This window comes from Penaeus japonicus, unplaced genomic scaffold (assembly GCF_977035675.1).
Source record: "Penaeus japonicus unplaced genomic scaffold, GWHDUDI00000001_assembly GWHDUDI00000006, whole genome shotgun sequence".
Lineage (NCBI taxonomy): Eukaryota > Metazoa > Arthropoda > Malacostraca > Decapoda > Penaeidae > Penaeus > Penaeus japonicus.
In genome coordinates this window covers 40755573-40779162 of record NW_028234408.1, presented here as the reverse complement: position 1 = coordinate 40779162, position 23590 = coordinate 40755573, and the positions used below count along the sequence as shown (strand labels likewise).

At 40.6% G+C, this 23590-nt stretch overlaps 1 protein-coding gene across 10 annotated transcripts in view; it reads right to left on the bottom strand.

Moving 5' to 3' along the window:
• Nucleotides 1-23590, bottom strand: part of LOC122262939 (uncharacterized) — a 64428-nt gene that overhangs the window by 8738 nt on the left and 32100 nt on the right. For 2 of the 10 annotated variants that reach the window (XM_086538001.1, XM_086538003.1), the window contains 9 exons: nt 23448-23489; nt 18311-18352; nt 17798-17839; nt 17142-17342; nt 16826-16867; nt 2496-2696; nt 2236-2253; nt 1492-1686; nt 1180-1221 (listed from right to left, as the gene is read on the bottom strand). In XM_086538001.1, coding sequence (XP_086394127.1) covers nt 1180-1221; nt 1492-1686; nt 2236-2253; nt 2496-2696; nt 16826-16867; nt 17142-17342; nt 17798-17839; nt 18311-18352; nt 23448-23489 — 825 coding nt within the window. Of the gene's footprint in view, nt 1-1179; nt 1222-1491; nt 1687-2235; nt 2254-2495; nt 2697-7860; nt 7903-11679; nt 11755-11885; nt 11928-16825; nt 16868-17141; nt 17343-17797; nt 17840-18310; nt 18353-23447; nt 23490-23590 lie in introns of those variants that run through there. The other 8 variants (XM_086538006.1, XM_086538007.1, XM_086538002.1 and 5 more) reach the window with 7 other exon arrangements.

Genomic DNA, 23590 nt, shown 5'->3' with positions numbered 1-23590 from the left:
GTGACGAGATGTCTGGGCAAGGCTGGCGCTCAGGGTGAGCGAGCAGGCAGCCCAGGTTCGCGGCTTGTGCGCCCGAGTATCTCGAGGCGTTAGGCTTATGCGTTCTAAAACCCCGGCATTACGACCATGCAAAGCCGGAATCGCCCCGGCGTGAATGGGCTAGATGAATCGTAGGAGAGACTGGCGGATTTGCACACTTATGAGTGGATGGCATGTTTGAGGTGGCCGGCCAAGCCATGAAGATCTACGGCCGGCGCGTGAGGGAAGTGAGGTACAATGTGGATGACAGAGTATGGCTGCATAACCCACTCCGGAGGCAAGAGCTCTCACTAAACTACAGAGCCCCTGGGAAGGGCCGTACAAGGTGATAGCGGCCCTCTCTGACGTCAATATCTGGATTTGGTGAGGGCGAAAGTGGCCGTCTGCTGTCCACGGTGAAAAAGAGGATGATATAAGCCCCAGCAGTGGCGATGAGGATGTGGCAGACACTGACCAAGATGTGGACGAGCAATTAGGTAGTGAGGGCGATGCGACAAATGTCAGTGGCGACCCTGAGCCAGGTCTTGGGGCTAGAGATGCCCCTCTGGGTGCCACTGCTTACCTGCCGCTGCCTACACCTCCATTGCAGCGACCCAGCAGGAGTGAAGAAGGCCAGGATGGATGAAAGATTTTTGTGTTGTTTCTGAAGACTAAGTTTCTTTACGTTAATATTTGTTTATTTTGTGATTGTGTATGTTGGAGCAGATGGGTCCTCTGCCTTGATAGGGGGGGATGGTATTACACCAGCGGGTTTTTGTATCTTTGTAATCTTATGTCAACATGTTAACATGACGTACGGGTAGGGGCGAGAAGGACAAAGCTGCAGGACAGACGTGGTTTGGTGCTCCTGTTGCGTAAAAGTTAGAGACTTCATGTGTGCCCCTTGTGACCTGGATTACTCTGAGCTAGCCCATTGTACTGTGATTCACCAGTACTGTGTAGTGTAATGTGTTTGTTCCACCTGTATTGTGCCCATGGGATAGTGTAACATGTGAAACTAGTGTGAATTAAGGAAAGACTTTGTGCCCTCTCTCTCTATGTTTCCCCACGTGGTGTTCTGGGCTACTCGTATAAATCGTCTACATTCCTCATTATATAATCTATATAATCGTTTTTATAGATTAAAAATTTCAGTCATACCTGGAGATGTGCTGGTTTCTAGAGGTGGCTGTTCAGTCACATCTGAGAGGTAAAAATGATATAACTTATTGACATAACAAGGGCAATCTCTCACTATATAATAGAAAGATATATAAAATGTGGTAAAAAGGACTGTAGAATCATTACTATATATACATTAGACAATAATCACGTTACGTGGATTTTTAAATGTCAAAAGATTTCAGAACTACAGATATCTACTGTGTATATGAACGTACTTATATGCACATATAGATACATGTGGATCATAAAAATAATAAATTGTACATTAATAGTTTATATTGCATTTACCACTTGGGCAAAGTATGATTCTTGTGATATGCAAATTCCTGTCTACCGCTGCGGCACACCATCTGCCAGTCACTCTCCACTTTATTACCACTCCTCCTTCTCCCACCGTTTTAACTGTCTCCGCCTTCCCTTCTTCGCCTACGCATCCTCTCACTATTTCTTTTCCGTGTCGGAAGGGAACACACTCATTTTCTTCTGAAAGTTGAAAAGGAGATGATAAGAAAGAAAGAAAAAATACTCATGAAAAAAGGTATTCAGAAACGAGCTAATAATGCTTGATTCATGTCTTTTTTCGTTATATATATATATATATATATATATATATATATATATATATATATATATGTACATATATATAATATATATAATATGTATATATGTACATATATATACATATATATATATATAATATGTATATATATATAATATATATATATATATACATATATATATGTAATATTATATATTATAATATATATAATATATATATTGATATAATATTATATATGTATATAATATGTATAATATGTATGTATATATATATATATATATGTATATATATATATATATATATATATATATATATATATATATATACATTATATATATATTTATTTATTTATATGTATGTATGTATGTATATATACACATGCCTTTCATTTAATATTTGGGTGCGTGTCAATTTATATTAATGTGCTTTCTTATAGTCGTACTTCTGTATGTTCGCTTATTTTATTGGCTTACCTGGAGATGTACTGGTTTCTGGAGGTGGTTGTTCAGTTACACATGAGGAGGAGAAATATGAATTGCACACATTAGAAGGACAATCCTTTTTGTTCCTCGTACACATCGTATAAATTCATCATAAAACGAAGAGAAAATAAAAAAGGACAAATATAAGAATAGTCATACATATTTTGTGAATAAACGCACTTTCATACACATGTAAAGCATGTACATCATAAAAACAATAAATTGTACATTCAGTAGCTTGTTATACCTACCACTTCTGGTTGGGCAAAGTATGATTCTTGTGATATCCAAATGACTGTCTACCTCTGCGGCACACCATCTGCCAGTCACTCTCCACTTTGTTACCACTCCTCCTTCTCCCACCGTTTTAATTGTCTTCGTCTTCCCTTCTTCGCCTACGCATCCTCTCACTATTTCCTCTCCGTATCGGAAGGGAACACACTCCCTGCCTTCTGAAAGTTGAAAAGGAGGTGATAAAATAACAATAATACTCTAAATAAAGGTTATTCAGAAACCAGCTAATAATACTTAATTCAAATGACTTATTCCATTATATATATACATACATACACACATACATACATATATATAAATTTAAATATATAAGTGTGTATAAGTATGTTTACATATATATATACATAAGTATATATATATATATATATATATATATATATATATATATTTATATATGTGTGTGTACATATGTATATATATATATATATTGTTGCACCAGAGGGTCTTTGTCTCTCTATACTCTTGTGTCAACATGTTAACATGACGTAAGGGTCGGGGCGAGAGCAGCGGAGGGACAAAGCCTCAGAACGGAGCAGTTTGATGCTCCTGTTGTGTAGAGGTTATAGACCTCGTGGGTGCCCCTTGTGACCTGGATTACTCTGTTCTGTATTGTGGCCATGGGATTGTGTAAATAAAGGAAAGGTTAGGGTTATAGTGTGTTTCCTTTGTGCCCTGCCTTGCCTCTCGGTGTGTCCCCTCGTGGTGTTTTATGATGCTAGGTGCCTCTTGGAGCTGTTCTGTGTTCACGACCCTGTAGTTAGGCATGATGCCTGCCTAGCCTGCCTGGTGTTGATGGGTAGGTGGGGTGTGGTGCAACAGTGTGTCAGGAGTGGGATCTGTGAAATTTGAACAGTGAGGTGTGTCGATTCATCATGTCATCCAAAAATGGCGGCCGTGAGGGAGAGGAGGATATGAATGAGGCAGGCACAAGTGAGGTGAAGCTGAGCCAGATGGACCTGATAACTGCCATGCTGGTTGGTATGAAAGAGGAAATGTCTGAGCAGGCACAGGCGACAGAAGAGCAGGCACAGAGGGCACAAAAGCAGGCTCAGAGGAGCAGGCGCATAATCTTGTCGAATTGCATGCAAGGAAGGCTGGGGAACAAGTGCACAATCTTGTCGAGATGCAGGCAAGGAGGGAGGAGGAACAGTTCTGCTATCTTGTTGAGGTTCTGCAGAACAATCTCGCATCTGTGATGATGGAAACTCATCAGTACACAGACAAAGCCTGCAGCAATGTGAAGAGTGAACTGCTGGAGGAGGTGCAGACTCTGAAAGGAGAGGTTCAGGAGGTGCAGGCAGAGAGGCAGCATCATGAAGTAGCAACGTTGCACACGGAGAAAGCACACAAGGTTCTGGCAACAGATGGCTAAGTGGCAGATTTACTGGGGTCTGTTTAGGGTTCCTGGGTCTCGCAGTGCCATGTTGGTGGCTCCTGCAGGAGGCTGGGGAGCCATTGGAACTGCTGCCTTGGGTACAGGTGGTGGCAGGCTCACACCCGGTCAATCCACTGCGTTGCCTCCCTCCCCCTCCAGGCATGTTAACGGCATGTGTTCTCCACCCAGCAACCCTTCAGTTTCCAAACATTCTATGGGGTGTAAGACAGCAGAGTATTATGGGGTTAGGGCATCTGCCACTGACCCAACACACCTCATATACCATTGTGGTGGAGGCTTTAAAACGCCGCTTCGGGCATCACTGCCAGGCCGAAGCGTACGGGGCCCACTTGAAGACGCAGACTCGTGAGCATGGCGAGACGCTGTCCCAGTTGGTACAGGACGTGAAGGCACTGGTAAGGAGGTCATATCCTATGGCTCTGGAAGAGATAATTGTGGTAGTGGCCCATGATTTCTTTGCTGATGCTTTACAGGACCATCAACTGCAAATCTACATCGAGCAGGCACACCCTGGGGACCTGCAGGTGGCGCTGGCGAGGTCCTTGGAGTTTGAGGCCTCCCTGAAGGCAACCAGCAGCTAAGGGGTGAGTGGCTGCCCAGGATCGCTTGGACCTCTGGGGCCGGGAGGTGAAAATGAAGAAGTCAGTGTCAAGAAGGGTGAGCCTGTACAGTTTCCACAGTCCTTGTTGAGGCTGTGATGAGACAGGGCACAGACCAGTGTCCAAGGAGTGGAGAGTGCATCCTCTCAACTGGCTGGATTCTGATGCCTTCCAGCAGTGCTTCAAGGAATGTTACCACTCAAGTTCCTGACTTGTGGAAGCTGTTATCGAATAACCATCACAATGCAAGTGGAGGGCTCAGTAGATGGGAAACCATGTTGCCTGACAGTGGAAGCCCAGGTTGAGAAGACATTAGTGCAGCCTGATATGTTGGCCGTTACGCAATTTCCAGAAGCACCACAGAGGCTGTGTGGCATCAATGGGCATTGTGTGCAGCTCAAGGAGCCTGTGGAGGCTCATATCAGCGTGGGCAGAGTGGTGCATCGACTCCCAGTGTATGTCGCAGATCAGGATGAGCCATGCTTGCTGGGCCTTGACTACCTGACGCAGAGAAAGGCGTGATCTTGGACAGAAGCTGGTGAAGGTGCATGGTGAAGATGTACCCTTGCTTCCAGAAGTTGGCTGTGTAAAGGTATTTACGGCAGAACGACTGCACATTGTCCCCAGGATAGAGTCTAGGATCCAGTGTCAACTGTCAAGAGTGATGCATGGAGCGGAAGGCATGGTAGATCCCATTGAAAACCTGCAAATAGCTGATGGTGTAGCGGTCGAGCAGAATCTTGTTGAAGCAGATGAGTCAGCTATGGTGCTGATGGCTAACTTCTCCAACGAGGCCTGGAGGGAGCCCGCTGGTGCCAAGCTAGGCACCTGTGAGGAATTGGAGCACCTAGCCCACTCGCGCCAGATGATGTGCTTACACGTTTCGTATTTTTTGCGTCAGACACCGGTGACGAGATGTCTGGGCAAGACTGGCGCTCAGGGTGAGCGAGCAGGCAGCCCAGGTTCGCGGCTTGTGCGCCCGAGTATCTCGAGGCGTTAGGCTTATGCGTTCTAAAACCCCGGCATTACGACCATGCAAAGCCGGAATCGCCCCGGCGTGAATAGGCTAGATGAATCGTAGGAGAGACTGGCGGATTTGCACACTTATGAGTGGATGGCAAGTTTGAGGTGGCCGGCCAAGCCATGAAGATCTACGGCCGGCGCGTGAGGGAAGTGAGGTACAATGTGGATGACAGAGTGTGGCTGCATAACCCACTCCGGAGGCAAGAGCTCTCACTAAACTACAGAGCCCCTGGGAAGGGCCGTACAAGGTGATAGCGGCCCTCTCTGACGTCAATATCTGGATTTGGTGAGGGCGAAAGTGGCCGTCTGCTGTCCACATGGGCTGGCTTTGGAGCCAGGGCACTACTGGGGCCACGGTGAAAAAGAGGATGATATAAGCCCCAGCAGTGGCGATGAGGATGTGGCAGACACTGACCAAGATGTGGACGAGCAATTAGGTAGTGAGGGCGATGCGACAAATGTCAGTGGCGACCCTGAGCCAGGTCTTGGGGCTAGAGATGCCCCTCTGGGTGCCACTGCTTACCTGCCGCTGCCTACACCTCCATTGCAGCGACCCAGCAGGAGTGAAGAAGGCCAGGATGGATGTCTTATTTCATTATAGAAAAATATACATAAGGAAAAAAAAAATATATATATATATAGAGAGAGAGAAAGAGAGATATAGATATATATATATATATACATATATATGTATATATATATATATATATATATATATATATATATATATATGTATGTATGTATATATATACATATATGTGTACGTATATATTGTGTATATATATATATATATATATATATATATATATATATATATATATATATATATATATATATATGTGTGTGTGTGTGTGTGTATGTATGTATATGCATGGTGATGTGGTGGTTGTGTGGTTATTGAATATATGGTTATTGTAAATATAGTATTAAGGTGAATATTGTTTTTTTTCTTCTCCCTTATATAATTCAAAAATTACTAACTGATAGTGAAATGTTAATGAAAATAAGACTATAAGACTTAAAACTTCAACTATTATAGATATATTTAAATAGAAGAATACGTTGTCACCTAAATTCTACATACAATTAATCATACACTCGTTAATTAATGGATATCCGTTACTCCCAAGCCCTTGGGCGGAAGGTGTCATATGTAACAATATATATATATGTGTGTGTGTGTGTGTGTGTGTCTGTGTGTGCAAATGATGGTAGAATGCAGTAATGCATTTAATATAGATATACAGATTTTACCTCCCTGACCGGGACTGGAACCCGCGCCATAAGATTGACAGGTACGGTGGTGAAACCGATCGGCTACTCGACCCGCTAAAAAAATTGTCTAACCAGACGCCTTATGAGACGTCATGGAATTTAACTATTTGCTCTTAGCAGAGCACTGATAGCGATGTTTCACAGACAATTCCCGCAGGCACTTGGGAGGTAAAATTTGTATATCTATATTAAATGCATTACTGCATTCTACCATCTTTCTCACATATATATAACCTCGGTAACCTGATTTGGGACATGAATTTGTGATTCCGTTGCTGCAGAGCGCTAGCGGGAATTGTCTGTGAAACTTCGCTATCCCTGTTCTGCTAAGAACTTATAGGTAACTTCCATCTGGTTAGTCAATTTTTTTTAGCGGGTCGAGTAGCCGATCGGTTTCACCACCGTACCTGTCAATCTTACGGCACGGATTCGAGTCCCGGTCAGGGAGGTATAATTTGTATATATATATACATATATATATATATATATATATATATATATATATATGTATATATATATGTATGTATATGTAGGTATGTATATGTATGTATATATATATATATATATATATATATATATATATATATATACTTATATGTATGCATATATATGTCTATATATATATATGCATATATATGTGTATATATGTGTGCATATATATATATATATATATATATATATATATATATATATATATATATATATATATATATATATATATATATATATATATATATATATATATATATATATGTATATACAGTGTATGTATATATATGTATACCTATATATTTGTATATATGTATATACACATATATACACTTTCTTTATAAGGTTAGATTCCTTCAAGTACAAGAAAAAAAAATCAAGTAAATATCTGTCATTCAGATTTCGGGTGTATTTCTATTTATACCCATGCAGTTTTATTACTATCATTATTATTATTACTATTATTATTATCATATAATCATATTTGTGTATATTCACCTGTATGATCAGCTCTACAAATGGATAATTTCACTGACTTACCTGGAGAAAGATTTGTTTCTGGTGGTGGTTGTTCAGTTACACCTGAGAAGGAGAAATAATATGAACTGCAAACACTACAATGACAATGGGTATTTCTTCCTCGTATACACCATATACGTTCTTTATAAAACCAAGAGAAAATGGAAAATTACAAATATTTAGAATTTCATATATATTTTGTGAATAAACGCACTTATATACACATATGGCAGAATATCTTTCAAACATTAAATTGTATGTTTACTAGTTAATGTCATACCTACCATTTCTGGTTGGGCAAGGTATGATTCTTGTGATTTGCAAATTCCTGTCTACCGCTGCGGCACACCATCTGCCAGTCACTCTCCACTTTGTTACCACTCCTCCTTCTCCCACAGTTTTAACATTCTTCGTCTTCCCTTCTTTGCCTATGCACCCTCTCACTATTCTCTTTCTGTATCGGAAGGGAACACACTCATTGCCTTCTGAAAGTTGAAAAAGTGATGAGAAAAGAAGGAAAAAATACTCATGAAAAAGGGTATTCAGAAACTAGCTAAAAATTCTTAATTCAGGTGTCTTTTTTCATTATATATATACATATATACACACATACACACAGACACAGACACAGACACACACACACACACACACACACACACACACACACATATATATATATATATATATATATATATATATATATATATATATGTATATATATATATATATATATACATATATATATATATATACATATATATATATATATATATATATATATATATATATATATATATATATATATATATATATATATATGTATGTGTGTGTGTGTGTATATGTGTGTATATGTATATATACTTGTTTATTTATATATATATATATATATATATATATATATATATATATATATATATATAATGATATATATATATATATTTCGTATGGATTAATTTCATTTCTATCTTTTTTTTTTTAGATTCATATAACAGACCTTGCTTAGCCTAACCCCTTACAGTATAAGAATAAATATGAATATGTGTGTGTATGTATATATATATATATATATATATATATATATATATATATATATATATATATATACATATATATAGTATACATATATATATATATATATATATATATATATATACATATATATATATATATATATATAGATATATATATATATATATATATATATATAGTATATATGAATACATATATATATGTCTCGTATATATATACATATACATATATATATAATATGTATATATATATATATATATATATATATATATATATATATATATATATATATATATATATATATATATATATATATATATATATATATATATATATATACATATATATATATATATATATATATGTGTGTGTGTGTGTGTGTGTATGCGTGTGCGTGTGCGTGTGCGTAGTGTGTGCGTGTGCGTGTGCGTAGTGTGTGCGTGTGCGTAGTGTGTGCGTGTGCGTGTGCGTGTGCGTAGTGTGTGCGTAGTGTGTGCGTGTGCGTAGTGTGTGCGTGTGCGTAGTGTGTACGTGTGCGTGAGCGTGTGCGTGTGCGTAGTGTGTGCGTGTGCGTGAGCGTGTGCGTAGTGTGTGCGTGTGATTGTGCGTAGCGTGTGCGTGAGCGTGTGCGTAGTGTGTGCGTGTGCATGTGCGTAAGCGTGTGCGTGTGCGTGTGCTTGTGCGTAGCGTGTGCGTGTGCGTGTGCCACGCAGTTTCACTAGCGTTCATTCTGTTCCATATCGTACCTGCAGATGTACTGGTTTCTGGTGAAGGCTGTTCAGTTACAGCTGAGGAGGAGAAATTATATATATATTGCAAACATAACCAGGACAATGGCTATTTGTTCCTAGTGTACATCATATACATTCACCATAAACCCAAGAGAAATGGAAAACGACAAATAATTAGAATTGCATATATATTTTGTGAATAAACGCACTTAAACACACATGGAAGAACTGATTTCATTGTGACACACATGGAAGCATGATATACTAAAATCAATAAATTGTGCATATACTAATTTATGTTTCTCTTACTACATATAGGCGGACAAAGTATTATTCTTGTTATTGATTCTAGATTTTTTTTTATGACAAATTCATTAAAAAAATGTTTAACCCAATTCCTTAAAGTACAAGAAAAGACATTCACGTAAATATCTAACATTAATTGTTTGGGTGTTTCTTATCATTGTTCACGTATATTCATCTGTATGAACATATTCACATATGAATTCCTTTGGCTTACCTAGCGATGTACTGATTTCTGGCGATGAACGTTCAGTTACAGCTGAGGGTGAGAAATGATATAAATTGCACACATAAAAAGACATTCCTTATCTGTTACTCGTACTAATCAAGTACATTCCTCATCATAAAACCAAAAGATAATGCAAAACGACAAACCATTCATAATTACAGATATATATTTTGCAAATAACGCACTTACACATCTAAACATATGCATCCTAAACCGTCTTTTCTTTGTTGAAATAGAAGGGAAACATTGCAAATGGATTAACCCACGGGTCAGTTTTCGCCCCAATTCTTTTCCACATATAGACAAATGACCAAAGACACAAAACATACGCAGGATCATCTACTGTATGTGGATGACCTGTGCCTCTCAATCCAGTCAAAAAACAATCGAATGCAATATAAGGCAAAACTGACCCAGAGTTAAACAAATCACGCAGACAGACAGAAAGAGAAAGAGAGAGAGAGAGAGAGAGAGAGAGAGAGAGAGAGAGCACTGGCACACTAAAGTCAACACCTCTGCCAGCCTTATACCGCCTTGCAACCACTGCCCCTCCAGACATAAGAAGAAATATCATTTCTAAAAAGAAGAGATCAGCTTAACTAAACAACCCAAGACATCATCTCCACATCCACATTGAAATCAGAAGCTGAATAGAATCAAGAAAGAGCTTTGCAACGGTTGGACCACTTCTAGAGAACAACACCTCAAGTGCAATAATGCAACAATGGGATGCACTTACACCAGCAGACCAGTTCCCACCAGTACCACCTGCAAGCGAAGCTTTCATATATGGAACAACACTCAAAAAGGAAGCAATAGTGTTCACTTAATAGAGCACGATGCCGAATTGGAATCACCAGGGGATACACAGACTGTGACCCAAACTGCGATTGCGGGGAAATAGAAACCGTGGACCACCTGTTAACAACTTGTCCACTGGGGCCATATTGTTCTAACCTTGTTCTGAGAGACCTGACCCCATAGGCTCTCACCTGGTTAGGTCACTGTGGCGATAAGATATGAGTTAATAAATGTATTCTTAACGCAATAAGTTGTGCATTTACTAGTCTATATTTCCAAAAGATCTTTTTAACCTAAACTTAAAGTGCAAGAGAGAGCGTTGAAGCAAATATGTATCATTTAGTGTTTATGTCCCTTTCTATCTATGGGTGTGCATTTTCTTAGGTTTGTACTTGTGCATATACACCTGCACAATCGTGTTTATAGATTAAGAATGTTTTAGCCATACCTGGAGATGGACTGGTTTCTAGCGGTGGCTGTTCACTTACAGCTGAGGGGGAAAATGATATAAATTGCACACATAATAAGGACATACTAATCTCTTACTCGTACACATCGTGTACATTCCTCATTATATAATCTGTATAATCGTCTTTATAAATTAAGAATTTCAGAGTCATACCTGGAGAAGGACTGGTTTCTAGCGTTGGCTGTTCAGTCACCACTGAGGGGGGAAATTATATAAACTGTACATATAATAAGAACAATGGTGATCTGTTACTCGTACAAATCGTGTATATTCTTCATTATATAATCTGTATAATAGTTTTTAAGTCATAACTGGCGATGTACTGGTTTCTAGCGGTGGCTGTTCAGTTACAGCTGAGGGGGAAATTATATAAATTGCACACATAATAAGGACAATGGTTATCTATTACTCGTACAAATCGTGTACATTCCTCATTATATAATCTGTATATTTTTTTTATAGATTAAGAATTTCAAAGTCATACCTGGAGGTGTGCTGGTTTCTAGAGGTGGATGTTCAGGTACAGCTGAGGGGGAAATTATATAAATTGCACACATGATAAGGACAATGGTTATCTATTACTCGTACACATCGTATACATTCCTTATTATGTAATCTATATAATCGTTTTTACTCAGTTTAATGCTCCTGTTATGTAGAGGTTGTAGACCTCGTGGGTGCCCCTTGTGACCTGGATTACTCTGTTTTGTATTGTAGCCATGGGATTGTGTAAATAAATGAAAGATCAGGGTTATAGTGTGTTTTCTTTGTGCCCTGCCTTGCCTCTCGGTGTGTCCCATCATGGTGTTTTATGATGTTAGGTGCCTCTTGGAGCTGTTCCGTGTTCACGACCCTGTAGTTAGGCATGATGCCTGCCTAGCCTGCCTGGTGTTGATGGGTAGGTGGGGTGTGGTGCAACAGTGTGTCAGGAGTGGGATCTGTGAAATTTGAACAGTGAGGTGTGTCGATTTATCATGTCATCCAAAAATGGCGGCCGTGAGGGAGAGGAGGATATGAATGAGGCAGGCACAAGTGAGGTGAAGCTGAGCCAGATGGACCTGATCACTGCCATGCTGGGGCTGGATTCATTAACATACGATGGTAAGGCATTTACCAGCGGTCAATTACCAGCGCGTTTACCAATCATGGCAAAGAGGGATTTACCAAGCGATGATAAGTCGCCTGGTAAGGGTAAATCGACTTTATCACCGTAATTTGATGGTAACTCTGGCAAATCAATTCCGCCAATCAGCGACCGCCTTACATGTAAACAAAGCCTGATCCAGCTGCGAGATATTCTTGTTTCAAGAAAGAAATGATAAAGATTTCTATATAAATTAATTTCCTTGAAAGCATATTCTTTTGCATGATCTTATGGGTCATATATAATGCAATGGTTTTCAAAAACATACTATTTTTCTTTTTTATAAATTGCAGTCAAAAGAAAAGAAGCAATGGCTCCACGCAATGGTGTTATTTATATCAACGTTTTCCAAAAAGAAATGCCAATTAAACCCTTCAAATGAGTAAGATTATGAATAATTGTATGTAAATTAACGCAAACACAAAAATTATTTATATAATTATATGTTTACTGTTTTTTTCAACTATGTCATTAAAATAAAATGTTTGAATTTGTCAAATTATTAATTCCATGTATTATTTTCAGTTATTGTAGGCCTATGACGAGGCTGCATGAACATTATTCTCGCTTATTTCCTGTGAATTTTATTTATTTTTGTCATGTTTATATGAAAATGAACAGTTGCCATCACTCTGATCATAATAAGTGTACATGCAAACTAAAGTGTCGCCTTAAATGTTGATTTTTTGCTGAGATAAAGCGAGATGAGAGAGTCGTCGCTGTAGTTGCCAGTGGACATACCAGAGCTCCAACCACTGGTAAATTTAGCATTGTATTCTATCATGGTAAGTTGTTCATGAATACCGATGCGGTCTTTTTACCATCATAATTGTAGTTACCAGCGTATTTATCATGGTAAGTGCGTTAGTGAATCCGGCCCCTGGTTGGTATGAAAGAGGAAATGTCTGAGCAGGCAAAGACGGCAGAAGTGCAGGCACAAAGGGCACAAAAGCAGGCTCAGAGGAGCAGGTGCATAATCTTGTCGAAATGCATGCAAGGAAGGCTGGGGAACAAGTGCACAATCTTGTCGAGATGCAGGCAAGGAGGGAGGAGGAACAGTTCTGCTATCTTGTTGAGGTTCTGCAGAACAATCTCGCATCTGTGATGATGGAAACTCATCAGTACACAGACAAAGCCTGCAGCAATGTGAAGAGTGAACTGCTGGAGGAGGTGCAGACTCTGAAAGGAGAGGTTCAGGAGGTGCAGGCAGAGAGGCAGCATCATGAAGTAGCAACGTTGCGCACGGAGAAACCACACGAGGTTCTGGCAGCAGACGGCTAAGTGGCAGATTTACTGGGGTCTGTTTAGGGTTCCTGGGTCTCGCAGTGCCATGTTGGTGGCTGCTGCAGGAGGCTGGGGAGCCATTGGAACTGCTGCCTTGGGTACAGGTGGTGGCAGGCTCACACCCGGTCGATCCACTACGTTGCCTCCCTCACCCTCCAGGCATGTTAACGGCATGTGTTCTCCACCCAGCAATCCTTCAGTTTCCAAACATTCTATGGGGTGTAAGACAGCAGAGTACGATGGGGTTGGGGCATCTGCCACTGACCCAACACACCTCATATACCATTGTGGCGGAGGCTTTAAAACGCCGCTTCGGGCATCACTACCAGGCCGAGGCGTACGGGGCCCACTTGAAGACGCAGACTCGTGAGCATGGCGAGATGCTGTCCCAGTTGGTACAGGACGTGGAGGCACTGGTAAGGAGGTCATATCCTGTGGATCTGGAAGAGATAATTGTGGTAGTGGCCCATGATTTCTTTGCTGATGCTTTACAGGACCATCAACTGCAAATCTACATCGAGCAGGCACACCCTGGGGACCTGCAGGTGGCGCTGGCGAGGTCCTTGAAGTTTGAGGCCTCCCTGAAGGCAACCAGCAGCTAAGGGGTGAGTGGCTGCCCAGGATCGCTTGGACCTCTGGGGCCGGGAGGTGAAAATGAAGAAGTCAGTGTCAAGAAGGGTGAGCCTGTACAGTTTCCACAGTCCTTGTTGAGGCTGTGATGAGACAGGGCACAGACCAGTGTCCAAGGAGTGGAGAGTGCATCCTCTCAACTGGCTGGATTCTGATGCCTTCCAGCAGTGCTTCAAGGAATGTTACCACTCAAGTTCCTGACTTGTGGAAGCTGTTATCGAATAACCATCACAATGCAAGTGGAGGGCTCAGTAGATGGGAAACCATGTTGCCTGACAGTGGAAGCCCAGGTTGAGAAGACATTAGTGCAGCCTGATATGTTGGCCGTTACGCAATTTCCAGAAGCACCACAGAGGCTGTGTGGCATCAATGGGCATTGTGTGCAGCTCAAGGAGCCTGTGGAGGCTCATATCAGCGTGGGCAGAGTGGTGCATCGACTCCCAGTGTATGTCGCAGATCAGGATGAGCCATGCTTGCTGGGCCTTGACTACCTGACGCAGAGAAAGGCGTGATCTTGGACAGAAGCTGGTGAAGGTGCATGGTGAAGATGTACCCTTGCTTCCAGAAGTTGGCTGTGTAAAGGTAGTTACGGCAGAACGACTGCACCTTGTCCCCAGGATAGAGTCTAGGATCCAGTGTCAACTGTCAAGAGTGATGCATGGAGCGGAAGGCATGGTAGATCCCATTGAAAACCTGCAAATGGCTGATGGTGTAGCAGTCGAACAGAATCTTGTTGAAGCAGATGAGTCAGCTATGGTGCTGATGGCTAACTTCTCCAACGAGGCCTGGAGGGAGCCCGCTGGTGCCAAGCTAGGCACCTGTGAGGAATTGGAGCACCTAGCCCACACGCGCCGGATGATGTGCTGACACGTTTCGTGGTTTTTGCGTCAGACGCCGGTGACGAGATGTCTGGGCAAGACTGGCGTTCGGGGTGAGCGAGCAGGCAGCCCAGGTTCGCGGCTTGTGCGCCCGAGTATCTCGAGGCGTTAGGCTTATGTGTTCGAAAATCCGGCATTACGACCATGCAAAGCCGGAATCGCCCCGGCGTGAATGGGCTAGATGAGTCGTTGGAGAGACTGGCGGATTTGCACACTTATGACTGCATGGCAAGTTTGAGGTGGCCGGCCAGGCCATGAAGATCTACGGCCGGCGCGTGAGGGAAGTGAGGTACAATGCGGATGACAGAGTGTGGCTGCATAACCCACTCCGGAGGCAAGAGCTCTTACTAAAGCTACAGAGCCCCTGGGAAGGCCGTACAAGTTGGTAGCGGCCCTCGCTGACGTCAATTACTGGATTTGGTGAGGGCGAAAGTGGCCGTCTGCTGTGCACATGGGCTGGCTGTGGCGTTACCATGAGCCAGGGCACTACTGGGGCCACGGTGAAAAAGAGGATGATATAAGCCCCAGCAGTGGCGATGAGGATGTGGCAGACACTGACCAAGATGTGGACGAGCAATTAGGTAGTGAGGGCGATGCGACAAATGTCAATGGCGACCCTGAGCCAGGTCTTGGGGCTAGAGATGCCCCTCTGGGTGCCACTGCTTACCTGCCGCTGCCTACACCTACACCTCCATTGCAGCGACCCAGCAGGAGTGAAGAAGGCCAGGATGGATGAAAGATTTTTGTGTTGTTTCTGCAGACTAAGTTTCTTAATGTTAATTTTTGTATTTTTTTGTGATTGTGTATGTTGGAGCAGATGGGTTGTCTGCCTTGATAGGGGGGGTAGTATTACACCAGCGGGTTTTTGTATCTCTGTAATCTTGTGTCAACATGTTAACATAACGTAGGGGAAGGACGAGAGGGACAAAACTGCAGGACAGATGTGGTTTGGTGCTCCTGTTGAGACTTCATGCGTGCCCCTTGTGACCTGGATTACTCTGAGCTAGCCCATTGTACTGTGATCTACATGTACTGTGTTGTGTAATGTGTTTGTTCCACCTGTATTGTACCCATGGGTTAGTGTAACATATGAAACTAGTGTAAATTAAGGAAAGACTTTGTGCCCTGCCTCTCTATGTTTCCCCACGTGGTGTTCTGGGCTGCTGTGGTGTTAGGCGCCTCTTGGAGCTGTTCTGTGTTCACGACCCTGTGCTTAAGCATACCGCCTGCCTAGCCTACCCTGCCGCTAGGATTGATTGATTTTTTTTTATTCATACAAAATACCTTGTACAAGAAAGAATGAATATATATATATATATATATATATATATATATATATATATATATATATATATATATATATATACATATGTTTATCACTGAAAGTTTGGGTGTGTTTCAATTCATACTCCTGTGTTTTATTATAGTCGTTCTTGAATATATTCACCTGAATAAACATATTTATAAATGAGAATTTCATTTGCTTACCTGGAGATGTACTTGTTTCAGGCAATGGTTGTTCAGTTACAGCTGAGGGGGAGAAAAAATAAAAAAGACTTACATAATACGTACAATAGTTATCTGTTACTCGTACAAATCGTGTACATTCTTTTTTATATAATCTGTGTAACCGTGATAAAAAAAAACTCAGAATTTCATAGGCATTCTAGGATATAAATGAAAAGAAATAAAAAAGGAAAGATATCTATTGTGCATATGAACGCACATTTACACACACACGCTTAAAAGTCTGTGTATCCTTAAAACAGTAAATTGCACATTTACTAGATTATGTTACACTTACCACTTCTGGTTGGGCAAGGTATGATTCTTGTGATACGCAAATTCCTGTCTACCGCTGCGGCACACCATCTGCCAGTCACTCTCCACTTTGTTACCACTCCTCCTTCTCCCAGCGTTTTAATTGTCCTCGTCTCCCCTTCTTTGCCTACGCATCCTTTCACTATTCTATATTTGTATCGGAAGGGAACACACTCATTGCCTTCTGAAAGTTGAAAAGGAGGTGATAAGAAAACAAAAATACTCATGAAATAAGGGATTCAGAAACCAGCTAAAAATACATAATTCATATGTCTTATATCATTATATATATATACATATATACACACATACACACAGACACACACACACACACATATATATATATATACCCATATATATATATGTATATATAATATATAATATATATATATATATACATATATATATATATATATATATATATATATATATATATATATATATATATATATATATACATATATATGTGTGTGTAGCACTGGCATTTATTCATGTTGTTTAGTTTACACTACGACATATATATACACATCTTTCATTCAATGTTTGGGTGCATGTCACTTTATACTAATGTGTTTTCTTAAAGTCTTGTGTATATTCACCTCTAAACATATTTACAAATGAAGAATTTCATTAGCTTACCTGGAGAAGTACTTGTTTCTGGTGATGGCTGTTCAGTTACAGCTGAGGAGGAGAAATTATATATATATTGCAAACATAACCAGGACAATGGCTATTTGTTCCTAGTGTACATCATATACATTCCTCATAAAACCAAGAGAAATGGAAAACGACGAATATTTAGAATTGCATATATATTTTGTGAATAAACGCACTTAAACACACATGGAAGAACTGATTTCATTGTGACACACATGGAAGCATGACATACTAAAATCAATAAATCGTGCATATACTAATTTATGTTTCGCTTACTACATATAGGCGGATAAAGTATTATTCTTGTTATTGATTCTAGATTTTTTTTTTCTTTTCTATGACAAATTCATTAAAAAAATGTTTAACCCAATTCCTTAAAGTACAAGAAAAGACATTCACGTAAATATCTAACATTAATTGTTTGGGTGTTTCTTATCATTGTTCACGTATATTCATCTGTATGAACATATTCACATATGAATTCCTTTGGCTTACCTAGCGATGTACTGATTTCTGGCGATGAACGTTCAGTTACAGCTGAGGGTGAGAAATGATATAAATTGCACACATAAAAAGACATTCCTTATCTGTTACTCGTACACATCAAGTACATTCCTCATCATAAAACCAAAAGATAATGCAAAACGACAAACCATTCATAATTACACAGATATGTATTCTGCAAATGACGCACTTACACATCTAAACATATGCATCCTAAACCGTCTTTTCTTTGTTGAAATAGAAGGGAAACATTGCAGATGGAGATAACATACAAATGGATTAACCCACGGGTCAGTTTTCGCCCCAATTCTTTTCCACATATAGACAAATGACCAAAGACACAAAACATACGCAGGATCATCTATGTCGGTGACCTGTGCCTATCAATCCAGTCAAAAAAATATAGTATAATAGAAGGCGGACTTTCTGATGTCTTATCACACTACTCGGAATGTTGCAGCAATTGGTCCCTCAATGCCAACCATAGCAAGACCTAGGTATGCGCATTTCACTTAGACAACCGCAGAGCAAAACAAAAAAATAAAAAAATGAAAAAAATGAAAAAGATAACATGGAACAACACCAAACTGGAACATGTCACCACACCTATTTATCTTGGTATACCTTTAGATCGAACTTTAACCTTCCGGCAACACATAGAAAAACATAAAAAAGAAAGTAGCAGCACGGAATAACATCATATGCAAGCTGACAAGTACAAGTTGAGGTACCGAGCCTCAAACCCTAAAAAAAACAGCCCTTGCTCTTTGTTATTCAGTGGCTGAATATTGTGTCCCTGTTTGGCCCCGATCATATCACGCCAGCAAAATTGACCCAGAGTTGAACAAATCACATAGACAGAGAGAGAGAAAGAGAGAGAGAGAGCACTGGCACACTAAAGTCAACACTCTACCAGCCTTATACCGCCTTGTAACCACTGCCCCTCCAGACATAAGAAGAAATATAATTTCTAAAAAGAAGAGATCAGCTTAACTAAACAACCAAAGACATCATCTCCACATCCACATTGAAATCAGAAGCTGACTAGAATCAAGAAAGAGCTTTGCAACGGTTGGACCACTTCTAGAGAACAACACCTCAAGTGCAATAATGCAACAATGGGATGCACTTACACCAGCAGACCAGTTCCCACCAGTACCACCTGCAAGCGAAGCCTTCACATATGCAACAACACTCAAAAGGAAGCAATGGTGTTTACTTAATACAGCACGATGCTGAATTGGAATCATCAGGGCCTCAGAAGTACGTTAGGGCTACAGTGGACCATCTATTAACCCATTGCAGACGGGGATAAATATGCTTGCCCAGCCTCCGGGATAAGTTTTTATTTTAAAGAGAGACTGCTTGAAGCATTATAATTTGAACATTCCCACTCTCAGTCATTCATTGAAAAACTAGAGCGTTTTTTGTATTTTGTTTTTTTGTGTGTTTTATTGAGTTTAGAGACTTATATATGCCATATGACAGGCTCTACCAGTGCTGCAGTAGACTAAAATTGTAGTATATTATCCATATTAGCTCATTATTTTCTTTATACTCAGTGTGATAGAAGTATTGCTGTTTTATGGGAGGACAAAAGGCAACTATATTTTTTTCGTATTTTTGTGCTGTCATGAACGAATACGAAACATATAACCACCTACAATATAGATAAATAGAAGAGGTAAGGAAGAGGAATGAAACCTGTGCTTGTGACTGTGAGTGCCACAGTGAAAGGCATCCATATTGGCACAGGAGTACATTTTAGACACTGGGTATGGATTGAGTCATCTTCCTCTTCCCGTTCTGACTGCACATCCTTCATAGGCGGTACTTTTGAGCAAGAGTTCGTCAACTTAGTGTGTGTCATCGCTCTATAAAGATAGTGCTTGCTAGAGACCGTGGATGGGTGCCATTCAAGGCTCTCTCTTTTGCTGGTGCTAGGAAAAAGTGGTGCCATCTAGGTTTTGGACGTTAAGCTAGCACGGTATTACGGTAATTATAGTAATTATGACTGCAGTAGCCATCATCACTCATTCCTTTCTCATAGTAAAATAAAATAGCACAGTGATCCAAAATCCCCGAACGTCATGTACGTCAGGACGCCCGTCGTCAGGCTAAAGATCCTACGTCATGTATGTCATGACACCCGTCCGCTGTGGGTTAACAACTTGTCCACTGGGGCCACATTGTTCCAACCTTGACCTGAGAGACCTGACCCCATAGGCTCTCAACTGGTTAGGTCACTGTGGCGATAAGATATGAGTAAATAAATGTATTCTTAACGCGATATGTTGTGCATTTACTCGTTTATATTTCCAAAAGACCTTTTTAACCTAAACTTAAAGTGCAAGAGAGAGCGTTAAAGCAAATATATATCATTTAGTGTTTATGTCCCTTTCTATCTATGGGTGTGCATTTTCTTAAGTTTGTACTTGTGCATATACACCTTCGCAAAAGGTGATAAGAAAAGAAAGAAAAAAATACTAAAAAAATAGAAACCAGCTAAAAATGCTTAATTCAAATGTCTTATTTCATTATACATATATATATATATACATATTTACATAAACAAATTTTTACCTCCCTGACTGGGACCTGAACCCGCACCGTAAGATTGACAGGTGCAGCGGCGAGACCGCTCGGCCACACGACCCGCTAAAAGAGTTGTCCAACCAAATGCCTTAAGAGACGTCATGGAACTTACCTATATGCTCTTAGCAAAGCAGTGATAGTGAATTTTTACGAACAACTCCCGTGGGCAATCGGCAGTCACGGAATCACAAATTCAAGTCCCAAATCAGGTTACCGAGGTTATATGTATGTGAGAAGATGGTAAAATGCAGTAACGCATTTTTAATATATACAAATTTTTACCTCCCTGACTGGGACTCGAACCCGCGCTGTAAGATTGACAGGTGCGGCGGCGAGACCGCTCGGCTACACGACCTGACAAAAGAGTTGTTCAAATAGATGCCTTAAGAGACGTCATGGAACTTACCTATATGCTCTTAGCAGAGCAGTGATAGCGAATTTTTACGAACAACTCCCGCAGGCACTCGGCAGCCACGGAGTCACAAATTCAAGTCCCAAATCAGGTTACCCAGGTTATGTGTATGTGAGAAGATGGTAAAATGCAGTAACGCATTTTTAATATATACAAATTTTTGCCTCCCTGACCGGGACTCGAACCCGCGCCATAAGATTGACAGGTGCGGCGGCGAGACCGCTCGGCTACACGACCCACTAAAAGAGTTGTCCAAATAGACGCCTTAAGAGACGTCATGGAACTTACCTATATGCTCTTAGCAGAGCAGTGATAGCAAATTTTTACGAACAACTCCTGCGGGCACTTGGCAGCCACAGAATCACAAATTCAAGTCCCAAATCAGGTTACCGAGGTTATATGTATGTGAGAAGATGGTAGAATGCAGTAATGCATTTTTAATATATACAAATTTTTACCTCCCTGACCGGGACTCGAACCCACGCCGTAAGATTGACAGGTGCGGCGGCGAGACCGCTCGGCTACACGACCCACTAAAAGAGTTGTCCAACCAGACGCCTTAAGAGACGTCATGGAACTTACCTATATGCTCTTAGCAGAGCAGTGATAGCGAATTTTTACGAACAACTCCCGCAGGCACTTGGCAGCCACGGAATCACAAATTCAAGTCCCAAATCAGGTTACCGAGGTTATATGTATGTGAGAAGGAAACATTGCAGATGGAGATAACATACAAATGGATTATCCCACGGTTCAGTTCTCGCCCCAATTCTTTTCAATATATAAACAAATGACCAGAGGCACAAAACATACGCAGGATCATCTACTGTATGTGGATAACCTGTGCCTCTCAATCCAGTCAAAAAACAATAGAATGCAATAGAAGGTGGACTTTCTGATGTCCTATCACGCTATTCAGAATATTGCAGCAATTGGTCCCTCAATGCCAACTCTAGCAAGACCTAGCTATGCGCATTTCCCCTAGACAACCACAGAGCAAAACATAAAAAATAAAAAGATAAAAAAAAAAAATGAAAAAAAAGATAACATGGAACAACACCAAACTGGAACATGTCTCCACACCTATTTATCTTGGTATAACTTTAGATCGAACTTTAACCTTCCGGTAACGCATAGAAAAAATAAAAAAGAAGGTAGCAACTCAGAATAACATCATATGAAAGCTGACAAGTACAAGTTGAGGTACCGAGCCTCAAACCCTAAAAAAAACAGCCCTTGCTCTTTGCTATTCAGTGGCTGAATATTGTGTCCCTGTTTGGCCCCGATCATATCACGCCAGCAAAATTGACCCAGAGTTGAACAAATCACGCAGACAGAGAGAGAGAGAGCACTGGCACACTAAAGTCAACACCTCTACCAGCCTTATACCGCCTTGTAACCACTACCCCTCCAGACATAAGAAGAAATATAATTTCTAAAAAGAAGAGATCAGCTTAACTAAACAACCAAAGACATCATCTCCACATCCAGAAGTCAGAAGCTGACTAGAATCAAGAAAGAGCTTTGCAGCGGTTGGACCACTTCTAGAGAACAACACCTGAAGTGCAATAATACAACAATGGGATGCAATTACACCAGCAGACCAGTTCCCACCAGTACCACCTGCAAGCGAAGCCTTCATATATGGAACAACACTAAAAAAGGAAGCAATAGTGTTCACTTAATAGAGCACGATGCCGAATTGGAATCACCAGGGTCTCAGCAGTACGTTGGGGATACACAGACTGTGACCCAAACTGCGATTGCGGGGAAATAGAAACCGTGGACCACCTATTAACAACTTGTCCACTGGGGCCACATTGTTCCAACCTTGGCCTGAGAGACCTGACCCCATAGGCTCTCAACTGGTTAGGTCATTGTGGCGATAAGATATGAGTTAATGAATGTATTTTTAACACGATTAGTTGTGCATTTACTAGTTTATATTTCCAAAACACCTTTTTAACCTAAACTTAAAGTGCAAGAGAGACCGTGAAGCTAATATGTATCATTTAGTGTTTATGTCCCTTTCTAACTATGGGTGTGCATTTTCTTAGGTTTGTACTTGTGCATATACACCTGCACAATCGTGTTTTTAGATTAAGAATGTTTTAGACATACCTGGAGATGGACCGGTTTCAAGCGGTGGCTGTTCACTTACAGCTGAGGGGGAAAATGATATAAATTGCACACATAATAAGGACATGCGAATCTCTTACTCGTACACATCGTGTACATTCCTCATTATATAATCTGTATAATCG